This window comes from Camellia sinensis, chromosome 2 (assembly GCF_055761805.1).
Source record: "Camellia sinensis isolate YWXY chromosome 2, ASM5576180v1, whole genome shotgun sequence".
Taxonomy (NCBI): Eukaryota; Viridiplantae; Streptophyta; class Magnoliopsida; order Ericales; family Theaceae; genus Camellia; species Camellia sinensis.
The window spans coordinates 132,479,367-132,502,004 of record NC_138962.1 but is presented as its reverse complement, the minus strand read 5'-3'; the positions used below and the strand labels follow the sequence as shown (position 1 = coordinate 132,502,004).

Genomic DNA, 22,638 nt, shown 5'->3' with positions numbered 1-22,638 from the left:
ATTGCTTTGAAGTTCGATTTTAGAAAGAGAAAATAGTATTCATGTGTTCTTCAAGAAAAGTCATGTTTTGATTCGAAAGCTCATGCCAAGGTTCATGTTTTTGTGTTTGTTTCCATTTGATCTTCAAGTATGGGTACCAAGGTCCATGTTTTCGAAGTCATAGCATGAAATCCCAGATTTTGTAATAAAGAAGTTATGATTTTAGCGTTCATGTTCTTCATGATCTTCATGTTCATGTTCTTCATGTTCTTCACGGGTGGAAGTCCAGATCTCCAGACCTCACTTCCCTAAGTGTAGTCGCCGAGATCACTCTTACCTAGACCTCACACTTAGGCCAAGCATCATATCTCACCTTGGCCTACTTTGCATGATCACTTACACCTTTAGTTTGTCTTGTGCGCACCTCGGCATGCAGCCGCACGCCGAAGCCTAGGTAACCACACCTCGGCCAGGAGGTGTGGGACCTCGGCAAAGACCTGGTTGGTACCCAGCATGTCTTCCTGACATATAAAACAGTGTTTTGACTTCCAGCATGTTTTCCCGAGATCATTTGTATGCATGTAAGACTTGTTTTGAGAAGTACATTCAGTAGACTTTGCCATGTGTTTGTAGGACTTGGACCTTTGCCTTGATCCCGACGTCCCAAGAACTATGTGAGTGGTATTTTTAATAAAGTTATGTTATAAAGATTTGATAAAGCCTTGTTTTGTTTTGATAAAAGCATTTGATCAAGCATGAATGATTATCCCTATTTTTATGTATCAAGTAAGTTTTGTTTTGATGACATTCTTGGAAAGTCCCTTGTGCTGGAGGACTCTAAACTTTCGCAGTACTAAAGTCCCTTGTGCTGGAGGACTCTAAACTTTCGCAGCACTAAGTATGAGAGATCTCTGCCATCGACGGTCTATGAACGGATGGCCCCACCGACGGCCTTGTGCGTGTGGTTTGTCTAATCGATTCCGGGTCAATTACTCCCTTGTTTTTCCACTAGCGGTTTACCGCGTGGGTTTTGTAAGTCCGGAATGTCATCCCTTGTATTATGTAGATGTTATTAACATCCAAAGTAAGTAAGCAAATTTTGTAAGATCAAGATTGATGAACTAGATTCATCCCATGTTTTGTACAAGCTATGATATGTATGTTTTGCAAAGATCTCGGTTATCATTCATTTAAAACCTTTATTACTTGTACCATTCACTGAGTATCCAAGCTCACCCTCCCTATATGTATATGTAGGTAACAAGCAAGAAGTTGGCTACGCCGAGATGTGTGTTTTGTATGTATGTTATGTCGGCAGTGAGGATGTCGGCAATCTGGAAGATTATGTTTCTTGACTTGTAGTTCATGTGTTTTGTATATGTCGGCTTGAGAGACCTTTGATCAAGATGTAATATGTATCTTGCTTATGTTATATTCAAGATGTAAGACCATGTTAAATATGTATGCCATTTCATTTGATTTATGCACTGCTCTTATGGATCACTTGTATTGTAAATTATTGCTTTCGCACTTGTTAGCCCCATATGTATACTCTGATTGTGTGTGATCCTTGTAAGTTGACCTTCGGTAATCTCGGATTACTGGCCATCACGGTACCATTCTACTAGGGGCGGAATGGGGTCGTGACAGAATTTACTGGGAATTTAGTTAGTAATTTGCTGAGAATTTATTGGGAATTTACTGAGTAATTTACTGGGAATTTACGGGCAATTTGCTAAGAATTTATTGGAAATTACAGAGTAATTTACTGAGAACTTATTTGGAGTTTACTCACTAATTTGCTGAGAATTTTCTGGAAATTTGCTGATTAATTTACTGAGAATTTAATGGTAATTTACTGAGTAATTTAATAACAATTTACTTGGAATTTACTAAGATTTTACAGAAAATTTTCTTAGTAATTTACTGGGAATTTACTGCGTAATTAACTGAGAATTTACTGAGTGATTTACTGAGAATTTAGTGGAAATTTTCTGAGTAATTAAATGAGAATTTACTGAGTAATATAATGAGAATTTACTGAGAATTTATTGGGAATTTACTGGGAATTTACTGAGTAATTTACAGCGAATTTACTGATTAATTTACTGCGAATTTAATAGTAATTTACTGAGAATTTACTAGGAATTTACTTAGTAATTTACTGAGAATTTATTGGGAATTTACTTAGTAATTTACTGTGAATTTAATCAGTAATTTACTGAGTAATTTACAGAGAATTTTTTGGGAATTTAATGGGAATTTAAAGAGTAATTTACTGAGTAATTTACATAGAATTTACGGGGAATTTACTGAGGAAATTACTTAGAATTTGCTGGGAATTTACACAGTAATTTTCCGAGAATTAACTAGGAATTTATTGAGTAATTTTTTGAAAATTTATTTTGAATTTACTGAAAATTTACTAAGTAATTTATTGAGAATTTAATGGGAATTTTTTGATTAATTTACTAAGAATTTGCATGGAATTTCGCAGAGAATTTAATGGGAATTTACGAAGTAATTTACTGATAATTTACTTGGAATTTACTGAGTAATTTGCTAAGAATTTACTAGGTATTTACTGAGAATTTATTAAGTAATTTGCCGGTAATTTACTGGGAATTTACTGATTAATTTCATGATAATTTACTTGGAATTTACTAAGTAATTTACTGAGAATTTACTGGGAATTTATACAGTAATTTACTCACAATTTAATTGGAATTTACAGAGTAATTACCTGAGAATTTATTGGGAATTTACTGAGTAATTTTCTTAGAATTTATTTGGAATTTACTACCAATTTATAGGGAATTCACTGAATAATTTATTGAGAATTTACTGGAAATTTACTGAGCAATTTACTGAGCAATTTACTGACTAATTTACTGGGAATTTACTGAGTAATTCAATAAGAATTTAATAGGAATTTACTGAGTAATTTACTAAGAATTTACGGATAATTTACTGAGAATTACTTAGTAATTTACTGCAAATTTATTGGAAATTTACTGACAACTTACTAGCAATTTACTGAGAAATTTAATAAGAATTTACTGGGAATTTACTTAGTAATTTACTAAGAATTTACAGAGTAATTTAGTGAGAATTTATTGGGAATTTACTCAATAATTTGCTGAGACTTTACTCGGAATTTCCTGATTAATTTATTGAGAATTTAATGGTAATTTACTAAGTAATTTAATAAGAATATACTTGGAATTTTCTGGGAATTTACTTAGCAATTTACTGAGAATTTACTAGAAATTTACTAAGTAATTTACTGGGAATTTACTGAGAATTTACTGCGTAATTTACTTAGAATTTACTGAATGATTTACTGAGAATTTTTGGGAATTTACTGAGTAATTTAATGAGAATTTACTGAAAATTTGTTGAGTAATACAATGATAATTTTTTATGAATTTACTAAAAATTTACTGCGAAGTTATTGGCAATTTAGTGAGAATTTATTCAAAATTTACTAAGTAATTTATTGAGAATTTACTGGGAATTTACTAATTAATTTACTGAGAATTTACTGTAAATGTACTGAGTAATTTAATAATAATTTACTGAGAATTAACTGAGAATTTACTAGGAATTTACTTAGTAATTTACTGAGAATTTACCCAGTAATTTGCTGACAATTTACTGGGAATTTATAGAGTAATTTACTGAGAATTTACTGGGAATTTACTGAGTAATTTACTGAGAACTTACTGAGAATTTATTGAGTAATTTACTCAGAATTTACTAGGCATTTACTAGGTAATTTATAGAGAATTCACTTGAAATTTACTGAGTAATTTATTGAGAATTTACTGGGAATTTACTGAGTAATTTACTCTGAATTTACTAAGAATTTACTGAGAATCCACTGGGAATTTACTGAGTAATTTTGTGAAAAATTGCTGGGAATTTATACAGTAATTTACTGAGAATTTAGTAGGAATTTACTAAGTAATTTTCTGAGAATTTATTGGCAATTTACTGAGAATTTACTGGGAATTTACAGAAAATTTACCCAGTAAATTATTGAGAATTTAATGGGAATTTACTGAGCAATTTACTGAGAATTCACTGGTAACTTACTGAGTAATTTACTGAAAATTTACTCAGTAATTTACTGAGAATTAACTGAAAATTTATTGAGTAATTTACTAAGAATTTACTAGGAATTTCGCAAAGAATTTACTAAGTAATTTACTAAGAATTTACTCGACTTTACTCAGTGATTTACTGAGAATTTACTGGGATTTGACTAAGTAATTTATTAAGAATTTACTGGGAATTTACTCGAAATTTACTGAGTAATTTGCTGGTAATTTACTAAGAAATTACTACAAATTTATTGATAATTTACTGCGAATTTATTGAATAATTTACTAGGAATTTACTCAATATCTTACTGAGAATTTACAGAGAATTTATTGAGCATTTATTTTCAATTTACTAAGTATTTTAATGAGAATTTACTGAGAATTTACTAGTAATTTACTAAGAATTTGCACAGTAATTTTCTGAGAATTTATTGGGAATTTACTGAGTAATTTACTTGAAATTTACAAAGTAATTTACTGAGAATTTACTGGGAATTTACTCAGTAATTTATTGAGAATTTCCTGGGAATTTACTGAGAATTTAATTAGTAATTTGCAGAGAATTTACTGAGTAATTTACCGAGAATTTGCTCGAAATTTACGGAGTAATTTACTGAGAACTTACTGGGATTTTACATAGTAATTTACTTAGAATTTACTAAGAATTTTGCGATGAATTTACTGGCAATTTTCAGAGTAATTTACTGAGTATTTAATGAGAATTTATTGGGAATTTATAAAGTAATTTACTGAGAATTTACTGAGTCATTTAATGAGAATTTACTGGAAATTTACTAAGTAATTTACTGGGAATTTACTAGGAATTTATACAGTAATTTACTCACAATTTAATTGGAATTTACAGAGTAATTACTTGAGAATTTATTTTGAATTAACTGAGTAATTTACTGAGAATTTACTGGTAATTTAGTTAGTAATTTACTTATAGCATGCTGAGAATTTACAGAGTAATTTATTGGGAATTTACTGAGTAATTTATTCAGAGTTTACTGAGTAATTTACTGAGAATTTACTGGAAATTCACTGAGTAATTTACTCAGAATTCACTGGGATTTTACTTAGTAATTTACTGACAATTTACTGGAAATTTACAAAGTAATTTTCTGGCAATTTTCTGGCTAATTTACGGGGAATATACTGAGTAATTTACTGAGAATTTAGTGGGAATTTCCTGAGTAACTTTATTGAGAATTTATTGGAAATTTCTTGAGAATTTCCTGTGAATTTACTGAGTAAATTACTGAGAATTTACAGGGAATTTACTGAGAATTTACTAGGAATTTATTGAGTAATTTACAGGGAATTTAGTAGGAATTTACTCAGAATTTACTGAGAATTTATTGAGTAATTTATTGAGAATTTATTGGAAATTTAGTGAGTAATTTACAGGGAATTTATTGGGAATTTCTTGAGAATTTACGTGGAATTTACTGAGTAATTTTCAGAAAATTTACTGAGTAATTTACTGAGAAATTATTGGGAATTTTCTGAGTAATTTACTGAGTAATTTACTAAGAATTACTAGGAATATACTGAGTAATTTACTGAGAATTTACGGGTAATTTACTCAGTAATTTACTTAGAATTTACTAGGAAATTTAATGAGTAATTTACTGGGAATTTACTGAGAATTTGCTGGGAATTTACTTGGAATTTACTCAGTAATTTACTGAGAATTTATTGGGAATTTGCTAATTAATTTTCTAAGAATTTACTGAGTAATTTACTTAGAAATTTACTGAGAATTTACTGAGTAAATTACTAAGAATTTACTGGGAATTTATTGGTAATTTACTAAATAATTTACTGGGAATTTACTGAGTAATTCACTGAGAATTTACTGGGAATTTAATGAGTAATTTATTGGGAATTTACTCAGTAATTTTTTGAGAATTTACTGGGTAATGCTAAGAATTTTCTGAGAAATTTACTGAGAATTTACTAAGTAATTTACTAGGAATTTGCTGAGTATTTTAACGAGAATTTACTCAGAATTTACTGCGTAATTTACTAGGAATTTTCTGCAAATTTACTGACAATTTATTGAGAATTTACTGAGTAATTTATTGAGAATTTACTGAGTAATTTACTGAGAATTTATTGGGAATTTACTGGGAATGTAGTGAGAAATTTACTGGAAATTTACGTAGTAATTTAATGATAATATACAGGGAATTTACAGAGAATTTACTGGGAATTTAATGAGTAACTTACTCAGTATTTACTGGGTATTTACTTAGTAATTTACTGGGAATTTAGTGTGTAATTTAATGAGAATTTATTTACAATTTACTGGGAAATTTAATGAGAATTTACTGGGAATATACTAAGAATTTACCGGGAATTTACTCCCAAATTTAATGAAATTTATTGGGAATTTACTGAGTAACTTACTGAGAATTTACTTAGAATTTACTTAGTAATTTCCTGAGAATTTACTGGGAATTTACAATATAATTAATAAGAATTTAAAGGGAATTTATGGAGTATGTACTGGGAATTTACTGAGTATTTACTGGAAATTATTGGAATTTACTAGTAATTTAATGAGATTTTTTTAGGAATTTACTAGGTAATTTACTGGTAATTTACTCAGCAATTTATCAAGAATTTATTGCAATTTACTGAGAATTTACAGGGAATTTTCTGCGAATTTACTGGGAATTTCTTGAGTAATTTACTTGAAATTTTTTGAGTAATTCACTGAGAATTTACTGGGAATTTACTGAAAATTTACTGAGTAATTTACTGGGAATTTACTAGGAATTTACGGAGTAATTTACTGGGAATTTAGTGAGTAATTTACTCAGAATTTACTGAGTAATTTACTGAGAATTTACTATGAATTTAATGAGTCATTTACTGACAATTTATTGGGAATTTAATGCGAATTTACTGGGAATTTATTGAGTAATTTATTGGAAATTAATTGAGTAAGTTACTAAGAATTTAAAGGGAATTTGCTGTGTAATTTATTGAAAATTTACATAGTAATTTACTGAGAATTTACTGAAAATTTACTGAGTAATTTACTTAGAATTTAGTGGGAATTTATTAAGTAATTTAAAGAGAATTTACTGAGACTTTGCTGGGAATTTACTGAGAATTTATTGGAAATTTACTGAGTAATTTATTGAGAATTTACTGGGAATTTACTCTGTAAATTACTAAGAATTTACTGAGTAATTTACTCAGTAATTTACTAAGTAATTTTATGGGAATTTACTTAGAATTTACTTGGAATTTACCGAGTACTTTACTTAAAATTTACTGAGTAATTTACTGAGAAATTTACTGAGTAATTTACTAAGAATTTACTGGGAATTTACTGAGAATTTACTGGGAATTTACTGAGAATTTACTGGTAATTTACTGAGTAATTTATTGAAAATATACTGGGAATTTACCAAGTAATTTAATGATAATTTATAGGGAATTTACAGAGTAATTTACTGAGAATTTATTGTCAATTTACTGAGTAATTTATTGAGAATGTATTGGGAATTTACTTAGCAATTTACCGCGAATTTATTGTCAATTTACTGAGTAATTTATTGAGAATGTACTTGTAATTTATTGAGTAATTTACTGACAATTTACAGGGAATTTACTGAGTAATTTTTTTGAAATTTACTGAGCAATTTATTGAGAATTTACTAGTAATTTATTGGGAATTTAATGAGAATTTACAATGAATTTAATGGGTAATTTAATAAAAATATACTGGGAACTTACTGAGAATTTACTAGGAATTTACTGAGTAATTTAATTAGTAATTTGTTGAGAATTTACTGACTAATTTAATGAAAATTTACTGAGAATTTACTAAGAATTTACTGAGTAATTTATTGAGATTTTTTTGGAAATTTACGGAGTAATTTAAAGAGAATTTACTGGGAATTTACTGAGTAATTTAGTGCGAATTTATTGTCAATTTACTGAGTAATTTGTTGAGAATTTACTGGTAAATTACTGAGAATTTACTAGGAATTTGCTGAGTAATTTTTTTCAAATTTACTGAGTAATTTATTGAGAATTTACTGGGAATTTAATGAGAATTTATAACGAATTTAATGAATAATTTAATGAAAATTTACTGGGAACTTACTGAGAATTTATTGAGTAATTTACTTAGTAATTTATTGAGAATTTACTGACTAATTTAATGAAAATTTAATGCGAATTTTCTGAGTAATTTAATTAGAATTTACTGGTAATTTGCTGAGAATTTACTGGGAATTTACTGGGAATTTAATGAGAATTTTCATGGAATTTACGGAGTAATTTAAAGAGAATTTACGGAGTAATTTACTGAGAATTTACTGAGTAATTTAATGAGAATTTACTGGGAATTTACTGAGTAATTTAATCGAAATTTACTCAGTAATTTACTAGGAATTTACTCAGTAATTTTCTAAAATTTACTTGGAACTTACTCATTAATTTGCTGGTAATTTACAGGTAATTTACTAAAAATTTATTGAGATCTTAATGGGAATTTTCTGAGAATTTACTAGGAATTTACTGTGCAATGTAACGATAATTTATTGGGAATTTACTGCGAATTTACTGAGCAAGTTTCTGAGATTTTACTGGAAATTTAATGAGTAATTTACTGAGAATTTACTGAAAATTTACTGGGAATTTACTGAGTAATTTAAAGAGAATTTACAGAGAATTTATTTGGAATTTACTGAGAATTTACTCTGTAATTTATAGAGAATTTACTGGGAATTCACTTTGAATTTACTGAGCAATTTACTTAGAATTTATTTGAAATTTACTCAGATATATATAGAGAACATGTTGGGAATTTACTGAATAATTTACTAAGAATTTATAGAGTAATTTACTAAGAATTTACTGAAAATCTACTGAGTAATTTAATGAGAATTTATTGGGAATTCACTGATAATTTTCTGGGAATTTGCTGCGAATTTACTAAGTAATTTATAGGGAATTTAATGAGTAATTTGCTGAGAATTTACTTGAAATTTAGTGAGAATTTGCTGAGTAATTTTTTGAGAATTTAATGGGAATTTACTAAGTATATTAAGGAGAATTTATTGAGAATTTACTCTGTAATTTACAGAGAAGTTACTCGGAATTTACTCAGTAATTTAGTGAGAATTTACTAGGAATTTACTGGGTAATTTACAGGGATTTTGCTGAGTAATTTACTGAGAATTTACTCAGAATTTACTAAGTAATTTACTGAGAATTTACTGTGAATTTACTCAGTAAATTACTGAGTAATTTCTTGAGAATTTATTGGGAATTAACTCAGTAATTTACTGGGAATTTACTGCGTAATTTACTAAGAATTTAAAGGGAATTTTCTAAGTTATTTATTGAGAATTTACTGAAAATTTTCTGGGAATTTTCTGAGTAATTTACTTAGAATTTGCTAGGAATTTACTGTGAATTTACTGAGTGATTTAATTAGAATTTACAGAGAATTTAACTAGAATTTACAAAGAATTTACTGAGAATTTGCTGGGAATTTATTGCGTAATTTACTGAGAATTTATTGTCAATTTATTGAGTAATTTATTGAAAATTTACTGGGAATTTACTAAGCAATTTACTGAGAATTTATTGGGAATTGACTGAGTAATTTTTGAGTGATTTATTGGGAATTTACTGAGTAATTTAACGAGAATTTACTGAGAATTTTCTTGGAATATACTGAGAATTTACTAGGAATTTACCAAGAATTTATAGGGAACTTACTGAATAATTTACTGAGAATTTACAGGGAATTTAATGAGTAATTTACTGGGAATTTTCTGAGTAATTTACTGGGAATTTCATGAGTAATTTTCTGAGAATTTTCTGGGAATTTACTCAGCAATTTACTGAGAATTTGCTGAGTAATTTACTGGGAATTTATAGAGTAATTTATTGAGAATTTTCTGCGAATTTACTCAGTAATTTACTAGGAATTTATTGAGAATTTTCTGCGAATTTACTCAGAAGTTTACTGAGAATTTACTCAGACTTTAGTGGGACTTTACTGAGTAATTTACTCAGAATTCACTGGGAATCTACTGAGAATTTACTGAGTAATTTGCTGGAAATTTACTAAGTAATTTACAGGGAATTTACTGAGTAATTTACTGAGAATTGTCTGGGAATTTACTGTGTAATTTACAGAGAATTTACTAAGTTATTTAATTAGAATTTACCGGGAGTTTACAGAGATTTTACTGGGAATTTACTGAGTAATTTACTAAGAATTAACTGCGAATTTGCTGAGTAATTTACTGAGAATCTATTTGGAATTTACTTAGGAATTTATTTAGAATTTACATGGAATTTAACGAGTAATTTACTGAGATTTTACTGAGTAATTTTGTTGGGAATTTACTGAGTAATTTAGTGAATATTTACCGGTAATTTACTGAGTATTTACTTAGAATTTACTAAGAATTTACTGAGTAATTTACTGTGAATTAATTTAAAAGTTACTCAAAATTTTCTGAGTAATTTACTGGGAATTTAATGCGAAATTAACTCAATAATTTACTAGGAATTTACTAAGAATTTACAGGGAATTTACTAAGAATTTATATGGAATTTACTAAGTAATTTACTTAGTATTTACTGAGTAACTTACGAAGAATTTTTGGGAAATTACAGGGTAATTTGCTCAGAATTCACTGGAAATTTACAAAGTAATTTACTGAGAATTTACAGGTAATTTACTGAGAATTTACTGGGAATTTACTGAGAATTTGCTGAGTAATTTACTGAGAATTTAGTGAGTAATTTACTAGGAATTTACTGAGAATTTATTGGGAATCTACTAAGTAATTTACAGAGAATTTAGTTGGAATTTACTGAGAAATTTACAGAGAATTTATTGAGTAATTTACTTCGAATTTATTTAGAATTTGCGGGTAATTTACTGAGAATTTACAGGGAATTTACTCGGTAATTTGCTGAGAATTTACCGTGTGATTTACTGAGAATTTAATGGGAATTTACTGTGAATTTACTGAGTAATTTATTGAGAATTTACTAAATAATTTGCTCAGAATTCACTGGAAATTTACCGAGTAATTTACTGAGAATTTACTCAGTAATTTATTGACAATTTACTGAAAATTTTCTGATTAATTTACTGAGAATTTATTGGGAATTTACTCAGTAATTTTCTTGGAATTTACTAAGAATTTACGGGGAATTTACTGAGCAATTCAGTGAGAATTTCCTCGGAATTTACCGAGTAATTTAATTAGAATTTTCTGAAAATTTACTGACAATTTTTTGGAAATTTCCTGAGTAATTTACTGAGAATTTTCTAGGTTTGAATTTACTAGGAATTTACAAAATATTTTACTTAGAATTTTCTGAGAATTTAATTGGAATTTTTAGGGAATTTACTGTGTAATTTAGTGGGAATTTTTTTGGAATTTACTGAGTACTTTAGTGGGAATTTTTTCAGAATTTACTAGGAATTTGCATGGAATTACTCATTAATTTACTGAGAATTTTCTGGAAATTTACTGAGTATTTACTTAGAATTTTCTGAAAGTTTACTGGGATTTTACTGAAAATTTAATGGGAATTTACTCAGTAATTTACTGAGAATTTATTTCGAATTTACCCACTAATTTACTGGGAATTTACTGAGAATTTATTGGGAATTTACTAATTAATTTACTGAGAATTTACTAGGAATTTACTGAGTAATTTATTGGTAATTGACTGAGAATTTTCTAAGAATTGACTGAGTAATTTATTGAGAGTTTACTTGGATTTTACTGAGTAATTTACTAAGAATTTACTGAGTAACTTACGGAGAATTTACCTGAAATTTATAGAGTAATTTGCTAAGAATTCCCTGGGAATATACCGAGTAATTTACTGAGAATTTACAGGTAATTTACTGAGAATTTACTAGGAATTTACTGCGAATTTACTGAGTAGTTTATTAAGAATTTAGTGAGTAATTTTCTGAGAATTTACTGATTAATTTACTGAGTAGTTTACTGGAAATTTATTGAGTAATTTATTTCGAATTTATTTAAAATTTATGGGTAATTTACTGTGAATTTAAAGGGAATTTACTCGGTAATTTGCTGAGAATTTACTGAAAATTTACCTTGTGATTTACTGAGAATTTAATGGGAATTTATTGAGAATTTACTATGAATTTACTGAGTAATTTACTTAGAATTTACTTTGAATTTACTGAATAATTTGCTCAGAATTCACTAGGAATTTACCGAGTCATTTACTGAGAATTTACTTAGTAATTTATTGACAATTTACTAAGTAAGTTACCGGGAACTTACTGAAAATTTACTGTGTAATTTACTGAGAATTTACTGATTAATTTACTGAGAATTTTCTAAGTAATTTACTAAGTAATTTATTGGGAATTTATTCAGTAATTTACTTCAAATTTATTTAGAATTTACGGGTAATTTACTGAGAATTTACAGGGAATTTACTCGGTAATTTGCTGAGAATTTATTGAAAATTTGTTGAGAATTTATTTTGAATTTACTGAGTAATTCACTGAAAATTTACTACGAATTTACACAGTAATTTACTGAGAATTTACACAGTAATTTTCTGAGAATTTATTGGGAATTTACTGAGAATTTATTTGGAATTTACTGGAAATTTACACAGTAATTTGTTGAGAATTACTACGAATTTACTGAGAATTTAATTAGTAATTTGCAGAGATTTTATTGGAAATTTACTGAGTTATTTACCGAGAATTTGCTCGAAATTTTTGGAGTAATTTATTGGGAATTTATAGAGTAATTTACTGAGAATTTTGTGAAAAATTTACTGGCAATTTTCTGAGTAATTTAATGAGAATTTACTGGGAATTTACTGTGTAATTTACTAAGTATTTAATGAGAATTTACTAGGAATTTATACAGTAATTTACTGAAAATTTACTTGGAATTTACAAACTAATTTTCTAAGAATTCAGTGGGAATTTATTGAGAATTTACTGGGAATTTACTAAGTAATTTACTCACAATTTAATTGGAATTTACAGAGTAATTAAATGAGATTTTATTAAGAATTTACTGAAAATTTACTGAGTAATTTAATAATAATTTACTGGGAATTTAATGAGAATTTACTGGGACTTTACGTAGTAATTTATTGAGAATTTACTGGGAATTTACTGAGTAATTTATTGGGAATTTATGGGCAATTTACTGAGAATTTATTGGGAATTTACTCAGTAATTTGTTGAGAATTTACGGGAAATTTTCTGATTAATTTACTGAGAATTTAATGGTAATTTACTGAGTAATTTAATAAGAATTCACTTGGAATTTAGTAGGAATTTACTGAGTAATTTACTGAGAATTTACTGCATAATTAACTGAGAATTTACTGAATGATTTACTCAGAATTTGTTTCGAATTTACTGAGTAATTTAATGAGAATTTACTGAGTAATATAAATGAGAATTTACTGGTAATTTACTGAGAATTTACTGGGAATTTAGTCAGTAATTTACTGGGAATTAACTGGAAATTTATTGAAAATTTATTTGGAATTTACTGAGTAATTTAATAATAATTTATGGGGAATTTGCTTAGTAATTTAATGAGAATTTACCGGGAATTTACTTAGTAATTTACTGAGAATTTACCGGGAATTTAATTTACTGAGAATTTACTGATAATTTTTTGCGAATTTACAGAGTAATTTACGGAGAATTTACTGGAAATTTACTAAGTAATTTACTTAGAATTTTTTGGGAATTTACTGAGTAATTTACTGCGAATTCACTGAGAATTTACTGAGTAATTTACAGAGAATTTACTGAGAATTTGCTGGGAATTTACACAGTAATTTACTTAGAATTTACTGGAAATTTACTGTGTAATTTTTTGTGAATTTATTGGGAATTTAATGAGAATTTACTGGTAATTTACTGAGAATTTTGTTGGGAATTTACTGAGTAATTTACTTGGAATTTCGCAGAGAATTTACTGGGAATTTACTTAGTAATTTTCTAAGAATTTTCTAGGAATTTCGCAGAGAATTTAATGGGAATTTCCGGAGTAATTTACTAAGAATTTACTGGGAATTTACTCAGTAATTTTCTAGAAATTTACTGAGTAATTTGCTGGTAATTTACTGGGAATTTATTGAGTAATTTACTACGAATTTACTGAAAATTTATTGACAATTTAATTTGAATTTATTGAGTAATTTAATGAGAATTTATTGAGTAATTTTCTGCGAATTTACACAGTAATTTGCTGGGAATTTACTGAGTAATTTTCTGAGAATTTATTAGGAATTTATAGAGTAATTTACTGAGAATTTATTGGTAATTTTTTGTGATTTTACTGACAATTTATTGGGAATTTACTGAATAATTTACAGAGAATTTACTAGAAATTTACTGAGAATTTACTCAGTAATTTGCAGAGAATTTACTGGAAATTTACGGAGTAATTTACTAAGAATTTGTTGAAAATTTACGGAGTAATTTTCTGAGAATTTATTGGAAATTTATAGAGTAATTTACTGAGAATTTTTTGAGAATTTTGCGAAAAATTTACTGGCAATGTTCTGAGTAATTTACTTAGAATTTGCTGGGAATTTATTGTGTAATTTACTTAGAATTTAATGAAAATTTACTTGGAATTTATAAAGTAATTTACCGACAATTTATTGGGAATTTACAGAGTAATTTATTGAGTAATTTAATGAGAATTTACTGGGAATTTATACTGTAATTTACTCACAATTTATTTGGAATTTACAGAGTAATTACCTGAGAATTGATTGGGAATTTACTGTGTAATTTACTGAGAATTTACTGGAAATTTACTCAGTAATTTACTGAGAATTTATTGGGAATTTACTGTGTAATTTACTAAGAATTTATAGGGAATTTATTGAGTAATTTACAGAGAGTTTACTGGGAATTTACTGAGTAATTTAATGTGAATTTACTAGGAATTTACTGAGAAATTTGCTGAAAATTTACTGTGAATTTACGAGTAATTTTTTGAGAATTTACTTTGTAATTTACTGAGAATTTATTGAGAATTTATTGAGAATTTACTGGGAATTTACTTAGTAATTCACTGAGAATTTGCTGAGTAATTTACTTGGAATTTACTGAGTAATTTTCTGGGAATTTACTGAGTATGTTCTGAGAATTTTTTGAGAATTTACTTAGTAATTTACTGAGAATTTAGTGGGAATTTACTGAGAATTTCTAGGAATTTACTCAGTAATCTACTGAGTATTTGCTTAGAATTTACTGGGAATTTACTGAGAATTTATTTGGAATTTACTGCGTAATTTACTGAGAATTTACTGGTAATTTACAGAGTTATTTACTGAGAATTTACTGGTAATTTACAGAGTAATTTTCTGAGAATAGGGAATTTACTCAGTAATTTATAGAGAATTTACTTGGAATTTTTCTGAGTAATTTAATGAGAATTTACTGAAAATTTATGGAGAATTTACCGAAAATTTACTGGAATTTACTTTGTAATTTATTGAGAATTTGCTGGGAATTTACTAAGTAATTTATTGAGAATTTACTGAGTAATTTAGTCAGAATTTACTGAGTATTTTGCTTAGAATTTACAGGGAATTTGCTGAGTAATTTACAAAGAATTTACTAAGAATTTACTAGGATTTTTTTTTTTTTGAACTATTAAAAGCCAAAACGCTACACACAGGCATCAACACACAATGACTCCTTTAAAGGAGGAGGAATAAGTTTCACCCAATCTACAGAAAGCTTCCCGCTGTGGTGAGAAGAAGCCAACCAATGGGCCACCCTATTAGCCTCTCTAGGAATCCAGGAAAAATGGCACCTAAGACTGGACTTCAAAGAGTGATTATCGTGCAGCAATGCTAAACAATCCCGAGGGGGATCCAGCTCCGAGACACTGAGATCAATAACCACCTTACAATCACTTTCTACTTGGACATTTGATAGACCAAGAGTTTGAAGGAGACGACAAGCCAAACGAACCGCACGAGCTTGACCTTGCAAAACTGAGGATGAAGGGGCCGAGACAACAATGCCATTGACCAACCGTCCTTGCAAATCGTGCAGAACAGCTGCTATGGATGTTCTCCCACTGTCTACAGCCACACTTGCATCACAATTAATTTTCAAACAGCCACAAGTTGGACAATGCCAAGTAGGACGTGACTGAGGTAAAGGAGGAACTGCTGGAATAGGGTCAACCATCGAAGTGAGAGGTTGATTAATTTCCCTCCAAAAAGTATAAACCTTACGCACAACAGCTTGAGGATTTACTGGACACTGGGAAAAAACCCATTCATTTCTAGCTTTCCAGATAAACCAACACACCACCGCAGCCTTACCCACTATTTCTTTACGCTCCTTGGCATTTGAGCACATTTCCATGAGCGACACAGTCCAGATTTTAGCTGGGGGACAAATCCCAATCCCCGGCAGCAAACCCAGATCACATGCAAACCAAACTGCCCTGGTCTAATCGCACTTGAACAGAAGTTGCTCGATTGATTCTACTGAAGCATTGCAAATTGGGCACTGGTGGGAATCAGAACAACGACGCCTAAACAGATTTTCCTTTGTAGCTAGCTTGTTATAGCAGACTCGCCACCAAAAGTTACGAATCTTTAGCTTGTTATAGCAGACTCGCCACCAAAAGTTACGAATCTTAGGCGGGACTGGAGTCGACCAGATTACTTTCCAGAAATCTTTTGGGAGCAAAAGAGATGAAGACGCCCCTGAAAGTACTGCAGACTGCTTAGCCTCAACCGCCATTCGGTATCCACTCTTAACATCATATATTCCTCGGTTGGAGTGGTGCCAGACAAGAGAGTCCTCCATATTTGTTGAGGATATGGGAATAGCAAGAATATGTTGAGCTTCTGCTACTCCCACTGTGGTCGTAAGTTTGCCTAGATACCAATCTTTGGAATTAGGATGTATGACATCACTTACTAATTAAACTTGGCACCCAGGTTGCTGAGGGGACGCGACTTTGAAAGTTCGAGAATGCGGCACCCATTGATCCTCCCAAAATGAATTGACTTTCCATTGCCCACCTGCCACCGAAGACCTGATTTAAGAAGCTCTCTGCCCTGTAAAAGACTAGACCAGGCCCAGGATGGCCGGCTCCCTTTCCTAGCCATCAGAATGTCAACATTCGGGTAGTAAAGGCCTTTTAAAACTTGAGCGCAAAGAGAGGCGGAGGATTTAAACAATCTCCAAACTTGTTTAGCTAACAGGGCTAAATTGAAGGCTTTAAAATCTCTGAATCCCAGCCCCCCTTGGCTCTTACCCACAGATAAACTGGCCCAACTAGCCCAATAGATTCCACGGTCCGACGAGTCCCCGCCCCACCAAAAATTGCTTGTATAGGAATTCAAACAGTCGGTAAATTTTTTTGGCAGAGCAAAACAGGCCATTGCATATGCTGGAATAGCTTGGACTATTGATTTAATGAGAACTTCCCTACCAGCCTATGATAAAAGATTTTGTATACAACATTGCATCTTTTGCACCACTTTTTCAATTAAATAGCCATAAGCTTCTGCTTTTGATCTCCCCCAAAAAAATGGGAGGCCAAGATATTTGGAACCACGGTTTAAAGTAGAAATGCCCAAGGAAGAGCTAATGCTGTGTTTCACATCATCAGGAGTATTTTCTGAAAACAAGATCCCAGATTTCTCGAAGTTTATCAATTGGCCGAAAGCTAAGCTATACTCCTCTAGGATTGATTTCAAAACATGGCACTCTGATAAGCTGGCTTGGGCAAACAGAAGAGCATCATCTGCAAAGAAAATGTGAGAGAGCACGGGACAACCCCTCCGTAAAGTAACCCCTGACCACTGTTTCTCTTGAACACTTTTGGAAATTTGTAGAGACAACCCTTCAGCAACAAGTACAAATAAATACGGAGATAGAGGGTCACCTTGACGAAGCCCCCGCGATGGAGTAAACGCTGCCTGTCGCTCGCCATTTGCAAAAATTGAAAACGAAACCGTGGACACAATTTCCATAACCCAGTTAACCCAAATGGAATGAAAACCCAACTTTACCATCAGAACCTTTAAAAAATCCCACTGCACCCGGTCATAGGCTTTGTTGAAGTCAAGCTTCATAGCCATATCATGCACAACCCCTCTTTTCTTTAACTTCATGTGATTGAAAACTTCATGAGCCACAATTATATTAAGAATTTAATGGGAATTTAATGAGTAATTTACTGGGAATTAGCTTTGAATTTACAGAGTAATTTAAGAATAATTTATGAGGAATTTACTGAATAATTTATTGAGAATTTACTAGAAATTTACTGACTATTTACTGGGAATATACTGAGTAATTTACTAAGAATTTACCAAGTAATTTACTGAGAATTTAAAGTAATTTACTGAAAATTTACTGGGAATTTACTGAGAATTTATTGGGAATTTGCTGAGAAATTTAATAAGATTTTATGGGAATTTACTGATTAATTTAATGGAAATTTACTGAGAATTTACAGGGAATTTACTCAGTAATTGACAGAGAATTTTCTGGGAATTTACTGAGTAATTTACAGTGAATTTACTACGAATTTACACAGTAATATAATGAGAACTTACTGGGAATTTACTGAGTAATTTACTGGGAATTTACTGAGAATTTAGTGAGTAATTTAATGGAAATTTACTGCGAATTTACTAGGAATTTACTGGGAATTTACTCGGTAATTTACTGAGAATTTACTTGGATTTTACTGAGTAATTTATTGAGAATTTTCTAGGAATTTATTGGGTAATTTACAGAGAATTTACTTGGAATTAACTGCATAATTTAATGAGAATTTTTTGAGAATTTAATGAGTAATTTAATAAGAATTTACTAGGAATTTACTGAGAATTTACTCAAGAATTTACTGAGAATTTACGGGGAATTTACGGGGGATATTTTGAATAATTTACTGAGAATTTACTGGGAATTTACTTAGTAATTTACGAGGAATTTACTGAGTAATTTAATGAGAATTTGCTGGGAATTTATTGAGTAATTTGGTGAGAATTTACTGAGAATTTACTACGAATTTACTCAGTAATTTACAGATAATTTAATGAAAATTTACTGAGAATTTACTCAGAATTTACTGAGTAATTTAGTGAGAATTTACTGCGACTTTACTTAGTAATGTAATAGGAATTTACTGGGAATTTACTGATTAACTTATTGAAAATTTACAGAGAATTTATTGAGTAATTTATTGAGAATTTACAGGGAGTTTACTTAGTAATTTACTGAAAATTTACTGAATAATTTACTGAGAATTTGCTAGGAATTTATTGAGAATTTACAGGGAATTTACTGAGTATTTTTTAATAATCTACTTGGAATTTAAACAGTAATTTAATGAGAATTTACTTGGAATTTAATAGGTAATTTACTCAGAATTTACTGAGTAATTTAATGCGAATTTATTGAGAATTTATAGAGAATTTACTAGGAATTTATTGAGTAATTTACTGAGAATTTACTCTGTAATGTACTGAGTAATTTACTAAGAATTTACTGAGTAATTTACTGACAATTTACTTCGTAATTTATTGAGAATTTATAGGGAATTTGTTGAGTAATTTCCTAAGATTTTACTGGGAATTTACTGAGTAATTTACTTAGAATTTACGGGGAATTTACACAGTAATTTAATGAGAATTTACTAGGAATTTACTGAGTAATTTACTAAGAATTTTCTGAGTAATTTACATGGAATTTACCGAGTCATTTACTGAGAATTTACTGAGAATTTACTTGGAATTTACTAAGTAATTTACAGGTAATTTTATGAGAATTTACACTGTAATTTACTGAGAATTTATTGGGAAATTACTGAATAATTTACTTAGAATTTACAAGGAATTTACTGGGAACTTACTGCGTAATTTACTGGGAATTTACGGAGTAATTTACTGAGAATTTACTAGGAATTTATTAAGTAATTTAATGAGAATTTACTGGGAATTTACTAAGTAATTTACTGAGAATTTACTGAGAATTTTCTCAGGAATTTACTAGGAATTTACTAAGTAATTTACTGAGAATTTACAGAAATTTTCTAGGAATTTACCGAGTAATTTACTGAGAATTTACTTAGAATTTATTGCATAATTTAATGAGAATTTACTGGGAATTTACTCAGTAATTTAATGAAAAATTACTATAAACTTACTGAGTAATTTAATGAGAATTTACTGGGAATTTACTCAGTATTTTACTGAGAATTTACTGGTAATTTACTGAGTAATTTAATTAGAATTTACTTAGAATTTAATGAGTAATTTGTTGGGAATTTAGTCAGTAATTTACTGAGAATTTACTAGGAATTTCATCATTAATTTACGGGGAATTTACTGAGTATTTAATAAGAATTTACTGATTAATTTGATGCAAATTTACTGGGAATTTACTGAGAATTTACTGAGAATTCACTAAATAATTTACTGAGAATTTACTGGAAATTTACTGAATAATTTGCTGAGAATTTATTGGGAATTTAGTGAGAATTTACTAACTATTTATTGGAAACTTACTGAGTAATTTACTAAGAATTTATTAGGAATTTACTAAGTAATTACAGAGAATTTACTGAGTAATTTAATTAGAATTTTTTGGGAATTTACTGAGTAATTGACTTGGAATTTTCTCAGTAATTTACCCAGAATTTTCTGGGAATTTATGGAGTAATTTAATGAGAATTTTCTCGAAATTTACTGAGCAATTTATTGAGAATTTACTAGGAATTTAATGAGTAATTTACTGAGAATTTTCTGAGTAATTTAATAGCAATTTACGGGGAATTTACTGAATAATTTACAAAGAATTTACTGAGAATTTACTCAGAAATTTACTGAGAATTTACTAAAAATTTACTGAGAATTTATTAGAAATTTACTGGCCAATTATTGGGAATTTACTAGGAATTTACTCAGTAATTTATTGAGAATTTACTAGGAATTTACTGAGTAATTTCATGAGAATTTACTAAGTAATTTACGGAGAATTACCTGAGTAATTTTACTACGAATTGATTGGGAATTTACGGAGAATTTATTGAGAATTTACTGAGTATTTACAAGGAATTTACTCAGTAATTTACCCAGAATTTACTTGGAATTTACTGAGTAATTTAATTAGAATTTACAGGGAATTTACTGAAAATTTACTGGGAATTTACAAAGAATTTACTGAGTAATTTAATAGCAATTTATGGGGAATTTACTGAATAATTTACAGAGAATTTACTGGGAATTTACTTAGAAATTTACTGAGAATTTGCTGAACATTTATTGAGAATTTATGGAAATTTACTGACTAATTATTGGGAATTTACTAGGAATTTACTCAGTAATTTATTGAGAATTTACTAGGAATTTACTGAGTAATTTCATGAGAATTTACTAGGAATTTACCAAGTAATTTACTGAGAATTAACTGAGTAATTTTACTACGAATTGACTGTGAATTTACGGAGAATTTATTGAGAATTTACTGAGTATTTAAAGGGAATTTACTCAGTAATTTACCCAGAATTTACTTGGAATTTACTGAGTAATTTAATTAGACTTTACAGGGAATTTACTGAAAATTTTCTGGGAATTTTCTGGGAATTTATTGAGTAATTTACTGAGAATTTACTGATAATTTACTGAGAAATTTAATAAGATTTTATGGGAATTTACTCAGCAATTTAATGAGTAATTTAATGGGAATTTAATGCGAATTTACTTAGAATTTACTAGGAATTTAATGAGTAATTTACTAGGAATTTACTCTGTAATTTACTGAGAATTTACTTGGAATTTACTTCGTAATTTACTAAGAATTTACTAGGAATTTACTGAGAATTTACTGGGATTTTACTGAGTATTTTACTAGTAATTTACTGAGAATTTTCTGAGTAATTTATAGAGAATTTACTTGGAATTAACTGCATTATTTAATTAGAATTTACTGGGTATTTACTGAGAGTTTAATGGGAATTTACTAAGTAATTTGCTGAGAATTTAATGAGTAATTTAATAATAATTTACTGGGAACTTATTGAGAATTTACGGTGAATTTACTCAAGAATTTACTGGGAATTTGCAAAGAAATTTATTTAGTATTTAATGGGAAGTTACTAAGTAATTTACTGAGAATTTAAAAGGAATTTACTGAGTAATTTAATGGGAATTTACTGAGAATTTACTAGGAATTTACGTAATAATTTTCCGAGAATTTTATGGAAATTTATTGAGTAATTTAATAAGAATTTTTTGGGAATTTACTAATTAATTTAATGAGAATTTACTTGAAATTTACTGAAAATTTAGTGGGAATTTACTAAGTTATTTACTGAGAATTTACAAGGAATTTCCTCAGTAATTTCCTAAGAATTTGCTGAAAATTTACTGAGAATTTACTGAGAAATTTAATAAGAATTTACTAAGAATTTACTAATTAATTTAATGAGAATTTACTGGGAATTTACTGAGAATTTATTAGAAATTTAAT

General features: G+C 28.7%; 1 protein-coding gene across 1 annotated transcript; it reads right to left on the bottom strand.

Annotated features, from left to right (window-relative positions):
• Window positions 1-15,795: 15,795 nt before the first annotated feature.
• Window positions 15,796-16,506, bottom strand: LOC145819047 (uncharacterized). Its single transcript, XM_082913034.1, has one exon. It carries the CDS (start codon window positions 16,504-16,506, stop codon window positions 15,796-15,798), a length of 711 nt encoding a protein of 236 aa, XP_082769160.1.
• Between the last annotated feature and the right edge of the window lie 6,132 nt (window positions 16,507-22,638).